This window comes from Primulina eburnea, chromosome 13 (genome assembly GCF_022965805.1).
Source record: "Primulina eburnea isolate SZY01 chromosome 13, ASM2296580v1, whole genome shotgun sequence".
NCBI classification, from domain to species: Eukaryota; Viridiplantae; Streptophyta; class Magnoliopsida; order Lamiales; family Gesneriaceae; genus Primulina; species Primulina eburnea.
In genome coordinates this window covers 25,679,822-25,691,816 of record NC_133113.1, presented here as the reverse complement: position 1 = coordinate 25,691,816, position 11,995 = coordinate 25,679,822, and the positions used below count along the sequence as shown (strand labels likewise).

General features: G+C 33.7%; 1 protein-coding gene across 1 annotated transcript in view; it reads right to left on the bottom strand.

Moving 5' to 3' along the window:
• Positions 1-1,989, bottom strand: part of LOC140810396 (large ribosomal subunit protein uL1c-like) — a 2,462-nt gene extending 473 nt beyond the window's left edge. The window contains exons 1-3 of the mRNA XM_073168262.1: positions 1,606-1,989; positions 130-309; positions 3-38 (exon numbers count right to left, since the gene is read on the bottom strand). Of these exons, the coding sequence (XP_073024363.1) occupies positions 3-38; positions 130-309; positions 1,606-1,944 (555 nt within the window). The 5' untranslated portion in view covers positions 1,945-1,989. The remainder of the gene's footprint in view (positions 1-2; positions 39-129; positions 310-1,605) is intronic.
• Between the last annotated feature and the right edge of the window lie 10,006 nt (positions 1,990-11,995).

Below are 11,995 nucleotides of genomic sequence, written 5' to 3'. Positions count from 1 at the left end.
ACTTTGATAGTTTGACCAGTCCCCTTGGGCAAATTTACCTACAATAGATAGTTTAAACATCAGCTTTGATGGGATAATCATAGGTTGACACAAACCCGAAACTAAATAATAATAATACATCGTGCGTACAGTTGCCCTCAGCTGTTGATCATTATACTTTGGATCAATATTGAGGCGAAAATGGGCTTCAGCTGTTTCAACGAACTTTGTATTAGCTGTTTGCTTCAGCAATGATATCGCTGTTTTTAGGTCATATTCCTGTTTGATTTCCCTCAAGTTTTGAATTTCCAGAAATCTCTTTGATCTTGTCTGTTGATCCGAACAAAAGGGAAGTCATTTCACCATCAAATAAGTTTAAAAAAATAAGGGGGGAAAATCTAGAGGTTCAGAGCACTTAAAATCTCCAAGGATCACAAAAATACTAATGGTCAACAAATCCACCCTTTCCTACTTCATCCCTGTCTAGAACAAAATTCGCTCCAGTAAAGTAATATAAAAATAATCTGTTCTTCATAAACAGTAGATCCTCACCAAAGAAAATCGCAGACCACTTATTGCTATCAAGGTCAACAAAGCGCAAAAAAACACAAATTACTATCAATCAGCTTATACCAAAATGGTGTCTCAGAACAACGTTGGAGACATGCATAACTAGATGCGACAAGCAAATACACACATCGCATAGAGCAAGAGAGACTGCAAAGACGTTTCAACTTTTATGCACAAAAGCTAATGTAAATCCAACCGATTCATTAAATCATAGAATCTAAAAAATCAAATGACATTAATTCAACAGTGTGTGCTTCGTCTAAATGCATTTCAAAAGATCGGTAAAACTTTTATTTAAGATAACAAGAGAAAATAGCGACCATTACCGAGTATTCATCCAATGTCTTGGATAATATACAGCACAAAAAACAGAGGAGATACACGAGCATACTGCACCTCATTTTTAAACATCATAGTACAATGAACTATAAAATAACCACCTATCAGATGCGATTAACAGCATAGATACGTCAGCATACCGCGCCTCATTATTAGAACTCGAATATTTATCCAATAACCCCTAATTCAAATAAATTTGGCAGAGTATTTCGGATATCCAGCATAAAACAAACATCAAAGGAAGTGGGCAATGAGGAACAAACTCATGCATTAGTCTTTATCTCATTCTTCTAACAGAAAACAAGAAATATCATGCAATTCCGCAACATGATTAAAACTAAATTATCTTTACCCAAAAAAAAAACAAAAGAATAAAAAAAAACTCTGCCGCACAAATAAGCAAAACACAAACCGGAAATTGCTAGAATATCAAAAACAAAAGAGTTTCTCCATGGTCACGTGGACCAACCGAAGCAAATTACACAATGAAAAGAAATCCAACACCAAACACTAGCAATTTTGATATGAATTTCATGCAAGAAGGCGTTAAAGTTTCGACAGAGTTCAAAAGAACAACCATAAATGCAATATATAACAACTTAAGACCAAAAGTTATGAGGTTTATTCAAAATTCTGGCAAATATAAAATAAAAAAAAATAAAGGAAAATCAACAATCACAAACTAAAGCCCCAAAAGAATAATCTTTCGTATAATACCCTGTCCCTTTTCAAAGGCAATGCAGCCTTTCCTTTCTTGGGCTTCGTCGCAACAGCCACAGCAGCGCCACCGCCATCATCTTGCTGCTCTTGCAAACCCTCTTCATCCACCTCGGTATCAGCAGTCAAAGAAGCAGCGGCCACCACCACTGATTTAGATAAGCGCCCATTTTCAATCCTGCCACACTGCAGAACCAATGGACGGATGGAAAGTATTTGTGTAGAAGCAAAGAAGATGGGCTTCTGTTTGAAGGAGACAAAAGAAGCCGCGCCGGCGGCGGAGTGGGCGAGCTCTTGGGACGGCGGTGAAAGCGTGGATGGAGCAACTGAGCAGACCATGGTTCCAGTAAGATTGGATTTTGTGGACGGGGAATATCTATATAGTACTATTATCTATAATATATGTATATATATATATATATATATTTTATTATTTTATTTTCATTAAATAATAATAATAAAATATATATCTCTTTGTTTATTTGTTTTTATCGATTAAATGAATTCTAAAATAAATTTAAAAAAATGAAATTTAGCCTTTATTTTCTTGTTTGATTTCTTTTTTTAAATTAATTAATAAATTTTAAATAAATCGAAAGAAAATAAAGTTTACACTCTTGTTGAAAAATTTTAAACTCCCACCGCGTCCTGTGCACTTTTTTGTTCATTATAGATTCCAATAGCGTGATGTTTCTTCTTTCTCCGTACAAAAATAAGATATCTTAGATAACATAGATGCATAGATTGTTGAATTGTAACATAGATATTTAATCCAAGCGAGTTGAGAGTGAATAAGCAGAACATTCACCAGCAAAATAGTCTGACTTTCCATCTACATCAAGCATTTTTAGTAGTTACAAATTGCAGATAAGATGTCAGATTCCAAGATAAAACATACAAAATACTCCTCTCACAATAAGAACTTTAAAATTTTCCTAGATACGTGAATTCCAGGATCTAACCATCTCTGCTATTCTGCAATTCAATCTAACTTTCAGTCGCCTCGAAATTTTGTATTTCTGGGGGTAAGCGAGCTTCTAAATCTCCCTACTCAATTTTGAAGCAACCGGCCTTTCACAGGGTGGTACATATTCCTACAGATCACAAAGATTTGAGCAATTAGGGGCCTTAACTTTTAGTTTGAAATAGCTCATCGTTCTGTGTATTTTGAGGTTCTTCGCCTGGAGGTTGTACTAAAAAATGACACATCTTACCACCAGTTCCTTGACAAGTTCCCTCGATGTTGTTGTAGATAGACTACTGTGAAAAACAAAATCAAGATTACAAGTGGAGCTGATGGAACTGAGCCAAGAAACACTAGCCTTCTCCCATTTTGCTCGGTATCCTGTCTGCAAATTTGAGGTCCAAGAGGATTCGAGACAGATCAGGGAAGAGAATTATAAAAAAAATGTACCACAAAAAATCAAATGTGATCATCAAGAATATAACAAAATAATCTAGTCTTCAGGTTGAGAATTCAAAAATGTCAGATAAACTCCGCATTTCTTCATTGATTATGATGATACTTTGTAAGAATATAGAATCAAATGTGATCATCAAGAATATAACAAAATAATCTAGTCTTCAGGTTGAGAATTCAAAAATGTCAGATAAACTCCGCATTTCTTCATTGATTATGGTGATACTTTGTAAGAATAATCTATATCTATCTATATCTATATCTATATCTAATCTAATCTAACATACATATAAATATATAGCTTCTAATTGTGAATTTTCTAATATACCCTTATTCATTTAAGTTAACAAATTAAATCAATGGTTTTTAATAGGTTTTTTTGTAATTCATTGTACAACTTAAATGACTTTGTACATTAATATATAACTTCTAATTGTGAATTTTCTAATATACCCTTATTCATTTAAGTTAGCAAATTAAATCAATGGTTTTTAATAGGTTTTTTTGTAATTCATTGTACAACTTAAATGACTTTGTACATTAATACAAATTGAATCCATCAATTTACCAATAATTTTTCTTTGTTGCTATTAAAATTGGTTGCTAAAATGAGATTATTTTTTCATGGTTGCTAATGAATATTTAATGTTTTTATCTTATCTTTTCTTTCATTTTACATATAAATACATCACTTTTATAACAAATTATTTTTAAATATGAACTAAGAAGCATTATATTTAGAAGCATCATATTTTTTTATTAAAATATGTCATTTTGTTTTTGTGACACTATTTTTTTCTTATATACATTTTTTAATGTTTGCGGGTGTTTTTGTGCTTATTATTTTTATTTAACATTATTGGAAATACTATATGCATAGAAAATTTAAATCATAATGTGTCTACACGCGTTTGCAAATTTAGGATCAATGTTCATAGTGTGTTTTCCGTGAAATGGGTCAACTCTACCCGTATTTACAATAATAATTAATATTTTTTCATAAAAAATAATACTTTTTCATTAGTGAATCAAATAGGATATTCGTCTTACAAAATGACTCGTGAGGCCGTCTCACAAAATTTTGTATGTTATCTTATTTATATATCAATTTTATTTCGCAAAATCACAATTGATATTTAGTTTAATAAATATTTAGTGGTTTTATTTTAACATTATTATGATAATTTAGTTAACTAAGAGAATTTTATTTGACAATATTTTGTTTATGTTTACTCCATTTAAGTACATCTTGATTTTGGTTTGGATAAAATTCACTATTATGTTATTTTTATTATTTTTCTATTGTGAATTATATTTGGATGAAAAATATATTTTCTAATTTGATAGAGCTGTCATTATGTTATAATCACGCGGATTGAAATTGTCATATGAATAAGTGAATATAAATGATTTATTGTCATAATATATTTTCATTTTTTGTGTTTTATATATATATTTAGATTGATAAGTACTCATAAACAATATGTTATTCGATTTTAAACATTATCTAAATCTCATTATTATATATTTCATTATTAGTTATCTACGTGCATCGCACGTATACATTCCTAGTCTATATAAATATATGAATGTGAATTGTGAATTTACAAAAATGTCCTTACCTTCATTTACACACTCCATATTTAATTTTTTTGTTGTTTTCCATGTTTTTCATCTATTAATTAATAAAATTTAAAATAAATTAAAATAAAATGAATTCACATAAATGTCCTTACCTTCATTTACACATTCCATATTAATTTTGTTGTTGTTTTAATTAATAAAATTTAAAATAAATTAAAATAAAATGAATTTACATAAATGTCATTACCTTCATTTACACACTCCATATTTAATTTTTTTGTTGTTTTTCATGTTCTTCATCTATTAATTAATGAAATTTAAAATAAATTAAAATAAAATTAAATATGAAGTGTGTAAATGTGAATTGTGAATTTACATAAATTGAAGAAAAATGAAATTAAATCTATATCTCTATATATGTGGGGACCCGCACGCTAATCATCTTCTTAATCATCATTGGGATTTAATTAATCAGTTCTGATAAACAGGGTCTAAAAATTTTTCTTTTTAAAATGCAATTGCGGAAGGTAATGGAATCTAAATAATATACATCTCAGTATACAATACTTTTCAGTATAAAAGTACAATACTGTACAATCTAAGGCTAAGGTTTAGTTACTAAATTCAAGTAATTAAACAAGTCTACAGTAAGCCCGGAATCACCACGCTAAACTCGTCTTCTCTCGTCGTTTTCTCGACCCTGATCTTGCCCCACCTGTTGTCATGCACACATACAAAACAAGACAACAGCCGGATAACTCCGGTGAGAATAAATCCCAGTATAAAACATGGTAAGCATGTATATAAACAAACTAAATCATAAAACATGTTATCATGTATAGAAACAATCTAATTCATAGTCTATGAAATTAATCAAATAAGTATGCCACTCAATTCAGATAAACATGCATATAAACAATCTTAATCATAAAACATGCTAACCCAACCGAAAGCAGTAATGATGGGTCCCATGATCTAGGAGCCACATCCATATAAGCATGCAGTTCTAATCAAATCATGTCTAGACTTGACTCGATCTATAACTCTAGGGATCCCGTGATGAATAAGACGTCAATGCCTGTTACCTACTCAACCGATCGTGGTAACCGTACGTCTTATTCCTAGACTTCGGTTCGAGCTGTATCAACGGCTGGCAATAGGAGTAATACCTGCTCCTAAGTTGAGATACACCGAACGTCTAGAAGTCTGACAATGACTGTCAAGACTTTCCTATCTTAAATGCAATGAATAACAATCTGTAAACAAAGCATAATCATATTCATAACTGAATATCACTTACATGCTTGAATACCATTCTATAATCAAAGCATAATCAGGTAACAATATAAACAATAATCTAGTATGTGATTTTATTGGGAAACTCAAAATGATATCTCATTTGAGTTGTGGCTTCCCGAATATCACATGAATTATACCTTTGTCGTCCCGGTCTGACGAAGACGATGACCTGTATCCAACTCTGTCCATCTCGAATCTGAAATGACAATATCGAATACTCTGTATCAATGAATAACTCAATACATAATCTGTTCTGACCAATACTCAAATCAGTATACAATCTGATCAATATCTGAACAAGATACAATCTAATTCATGTCATCGACATTACAATACAATCTGAATAATTATAGAGTCTGATCAATCTCAATCAATACTGACTCTGATCAATATCAATCCACTGATGTTTCGACGCTATAATAATACAAGTCTGAATAACCCCGTCAATCTGAACATCACAAATATAATACTGAACTCATAATCTGTGCCCACATAATTCATACTCTGAATATTAACACAATTCTGATATAAAATCTCAGTCAATATCTTTCAAAAATCATAACAATTACAGGAACAATCTGTTCTTTAATCTGACTTCAATTCTATAATGTCTACGGTAGCAGAAACATCATATCTGAATCACATTCAATTCTAGCAACATCATATTTTCAAAATATCTCAAAACGTAACAAAACTTACGTCCAAATGAAGCCTGCGTTGCTAGGAACTCAATACCGTAATCGGATTTAAAATCAGACGGACGGATTGCCAAAATCTTCAATCAAAATCAAGAGCTTCCCTCGGTTCTTTATTTCTGATTCTCCAAGAATTCTTGCATGTATATATATATATATATATACACTCGTAACATGCATAAAAGCAAGTGGCTCATTCTTCATTTTACACGTCGCTCGCTAGGGCGGTCAAAACCTACCGCTAGGGCGAGTCAGTTTCGGTCGAGATCCTCGGCTGAACATCTCCTGTCGCTCGGGCGGTCAAAAGTTGCTCGCTAGGGCGAAGAACTTTCGGCCCTCACAAATTATACCTGCGCGCTCGGGCGGTGCTTTTCTGCCGCTCGGGCGCGAGATGTTCGATTCAAAATCTTGGCTTAACATAAACCAACGCCCGGCTTCGTCATTTGAGTTCCTGTGACTTCCATTACGTCAATTAATCAACGTCTGATTAGAATGATTAAATCTCGGGCATTACATTTCTCCCCCTCTTAGATCTGAGTTCGTCCTCGAACTCACAAACAATCAATTCAGATATATCAGAAGAAATGTGTACAGAGTTTAAACCAAAACTCAAATATCTGATTCCAGTCTGGAATAAGAATTCACGAAGTATAATGTCATAATACCCCTCAAACTAGTTCTGACAAAATCAATCTCATCATACTGGCTATACAACATCCGTATAAACCAATCTTTAGCTTCAACTACCAATCGTCATCATCCGACGTTGGTTTCTTAAATCTGTCTATTCTGAACTATCTGCATCTTCCTTCGAATTGTCTTCAAAAGAAATCTGTAGTACTCATCGTATACTGTCTTGTCCATACTATCTCATTACTCTTCTGATAAGCTGATAGCTATTGTCACACAGTAATACTGAATTATATGAATTAGTGCTAACATCCAGCACTAAAGCTATACAAAATCTTCCAATCTCTGGATAACACATTCTGACTGCCTGTCAATCTGTGAAACAATCTAAGAGAGAATTCATGATATACTCTATCCCGAATACAATTCAAGCAAAATCACAATCTGATATAATCTACTTAAATTTTATGTTCCATCTGAACATTTCTTTGACATCGATCTATGTCATCTAGTTCTGTTTGTACGTAATCTGGTACAAACTGATAGATATAGATTGAACAATCTGTCAATCTTAATCATATCATATCACAATCTGTAAAAAAAAATGGCAGTAATGTCATTACGAAAGCCATAGAAATGCACTCTCATTCCTATTCAGAAATATACAATTCTGTAATAGATCTTCTGATTCCTATCTTTCTGCCTATTCTGTTAATAATTCAGACATATCAGTACGATTTCTGCCAACATTTCCGTACCCATTCTGTTATAACTGATTTAATCTGTCCATAGCAACACTGTCTGCTATCCGAACGAAAACTGAATCAATCACTGTGCATGTCTGACACTACTTGTGATAGCTGATTCAAACTATTCGGTACCAACCAATCAGTTAATAACATAAATTAAGGGAGAAATACCTACCTGGTATTCGGATCTGGTTCTCAATGTCAATTCTGTTATACAATTCTGAAACATTCTGACATATTCTGATTTCATTTCTGAACTGCTGTAACTCTTGCAATTAACTCTGATACAATTGAACTGTATATACTCTCGCTGGTTCAAAATAATTTGTAGCATATACGGATTCAAAACACAGTAATATCAAATCAACAATGAAATATCAATATCCTATACAGATCTGGTGAGTTCAGTGAACTCATAAAACAAGAATTTCTGATAAATATCTTCATGTCATTCTGATCAACTGATATATCTCACCTGCAAATAGAATATGCTCCCCAAACAATATAAAATGTCTCAAATACGGATTTAGAACAATAATAATATTCAGCAGATATGAAGCAACAATCGAATAAAATAATCTGTCAAATCAGACAAAATATATTTATGACATTTCTGAACTTTCTGATCTTTCTGATATCGGTATCTTATCTGTCACTGACTGCAATCTCAACTGTAACGAAATCAATCTGTATACTAACTTCAGATATCGCATACTCTGAATATAATCTGTTTCAAGCAAGATTCTTATCTGAACAATTTCTGTATACAATCATCACAGTTCTCAGAATATTCAATACAATCCTCAGATATTCGATTCAATCAATCAAATGCTATAATTATATCAAAATCTCATAGATATAACAAGCATAGAATCATCAGAACATCTCTGAATATACTGACACAAGCCAAAGAGCAACACTAAATCAAATGTAACTCTTGGTCGGTACTCTTCTACTGATCTTTCAATTCATTCTGTATCATTCCGTACTGAATCTAACATACAATCAATGTCTGATCTCAATTCAATTCTGAACTCTATCTTTCTGATATAACACACAAATCTAAATTCTTATCTAGGCAAACATCTGCCAACTCGTACATTATTGACAAATCTGTCAATGCTAAGCTCGATTTCATTGGGTCTACTGAATACATAAGGATGCAATCTGCTCCTTTCTGTATTAATCGAGTCATATACAATACAGATATCAAAGGAATTCTACATCTAGAATCCTTACTGTGGTATCTCCACTAATCAGTCATTTTTTTATCTGAACCTTATCATTTCTGGAACAAATTCTACAATAGTTCTGTCTTTCTGTACTTGTTTAGCATATACATATCATTAATGCATTCAAATCAGAAAATACAAGTACATCACATTCTAACTCGCTTTCGTTTTTCATCTTACTGTAGTATATAACATGTTACAGAAATCTCTGATATCAACATTTATCCAACAAGCAAGGAATCTATACTGCAGTATAAACAGATCCAACAGATACAGCATATCTCCATGCAGCTCCATCACAGATACTCGTAAAGAATGCATTAGTATGTATCACTACATATGGGATATAATCATAAAGAATAGTACCTGTTATGAAATCTGGGTCGGTCCCTCTTTTCAACTCTGTTCCTTAAAATCTTCAGGAACGCTTCTGGGGACAAACTTTCGCAAAGTGTCCCGGCTGTCCACAATTATTGCATATGCCAAGTACTCCTCGGCATCGCTCTGAGGAATGCCTCCCTCCGCAAGTACTGCAATAGACTCCAGTATAGCTCGGACTAGAACCACTGGAACTCGAGGAACCACTTCCCATCTTCTTGAATGACTTCTTTCGAGCTTTCAGCAGGTCTTGCTTTCCACTCGTACTGCCTCGATCAAATCGAAGAGGGGATTGCTGGGTCTGGGATGGCTTCACACACAACCTCCCTAGCTGTCTAATCAGACTTGCTTCAGCTCTCTTTGCTCTACCCAAGATATCAGCAAAATGGTAAGGTCGTTGCAAATTCATCATTGCAACTACCTCTGAATTCAATCCTCTGATGAACTGATTCACTACAGCTTCATCATTCCCAGCTAAATAAGGAGCAAAACGCAGTAACGTAGAGAATTTAGCAGCATATTCATCAATATTCAGTTGGCTTTGTCTCAAATTTTCAAATTCTGCTCTTTTATCCTCCCGGTAGGAAACTGAGAAAAATCTTTGATAGAATTCAGCTTTGAAGACTTCCCACGTGATCACAATACCACGTTGTGCTAACACTCCTTTAATTGTAATCCACCAACTTCTGGCAACCTCTTGTAACTGGTGGAATACCAATTTAACTTTCTGGTCATCTGTACAGTCGATTAGATCAAACAAGATTTCTATGTCATCTAACCAGTTCTGACAATCTTCAGATGTCTCAATACCACTCAAAATCGGCGGCTGAAATAACTGATATTATGCCAACTTTACTTCCATCGGAGTTTCTGATGCATCTATCTGTTCAGACGAAGTACTATCCTTTTCTGGAATTCTCCGAGGCGGTATATCTGATAATCAAACCGGTTAGTACATACTCTATACAATCTGTCTCAGCCCTCCTCTGATCATATACTTCTGATCCAGACTCGGTTCTGATTCAGGCTTATCAATTACATGCTGCAATCAACTCAGATACAAACAACATGTAATAGGGAAAGCAATAATCATGCTAGCACACACCATGCCAATCAACATTAACATAAATCTCATGCTAGCAATCACATGCAAGGTAAGAAAGACTCAATCTACCCCGCTCATTCTCTTCTATCTCAGTCTAAAAGATCTATCAGCTCTGACTATCTTAACCTAAAAGATCTATCTCTAAAAGATCTATCGCTAAAGGAACTATCAGCTCTGATACCACCTGTTGTGGGGACCCGGACGCTAATCATCTTCTTAATCATCATTGGGATTTAATTAATCAGTTCTGATAAACAGGGTCTAAAAATTTTTCTTTTTAAAATGCAATTGCGGAAGGTAATGGAATCTAAATAATATACATCTCAGTATACAATACTTTTCAGTATAAAAGTACAATACTGTACAATCTAAGGCTAAGGTTTAGTTACTAAATTCAAGTAATTAAACAAGTTGATAGGACTCGTTTTTACGTGTTTTTAGTGTTAGTTTTGAGTCGCATTCATGCATCATATTAGTTTGTTTTAGTTTAATTTAGCATTCATTTAGCATTAGTTGTACTTACTGGTTAGCAATGAGTGGAGACTGGAGCATGAAAGTGAACTTGCATTTAACATGTAAATCGAGTTATCTTGCAAATTTCAGGAATGAATCTACTTGAAAGACACGATACTGGAAACAACATTGCACTCACACACGTTCACGTTCAACGCATAAAAATTAGTGTGGAAATTTCAAGGGGTGTGCGATGACTTGTGTTGTACATTGATCAATGGAAAATATACTTAAGATTTGTTGATGCATGAGTTGAGCCATTACATATCATTGAATTAGTTTTCATTTTATTTTATTTATTTGATTTTTGTTTTTGTTTTTAGTTTTTGTTGTGTCTTGTCACCTATTTTGCTCGAGGGCGAGCAAAAGGTTAGTATGAGGGGGTTGATAGGACTCGTTTTTACGTGTTTTTAGTGTTAGTTTTGAGTCGCATTCATGCATCATATTAGTTTGTTTTAGTTTAATTTAGCATTCATTTAGCATTATTTAGCATTTGGCTGATCTCGTGTATTTTGTTGTTGTTTTGTAGGAATTGGACCAAAAAGGGGGATTTTATATGCAGAGCAGCGAGAATGCCTCGCTAGGGCGGTCAAAAGTGACCGTCCCAGCGAGCATTTTAATCCAGCCGAGGAGTATTTGCGCGAACCTCTCGCTAGGGCGGTCAAAAGTGACCGCCCCAGCGAGACCAAAGACGCGGCCAAAGATTTTTATTCGAGAACCACTCGCCCCAGCGGTCAAAAGTGGCCGCCCTAGCGAGCGACGAAATCCGAGAAGATTTGTTTCCA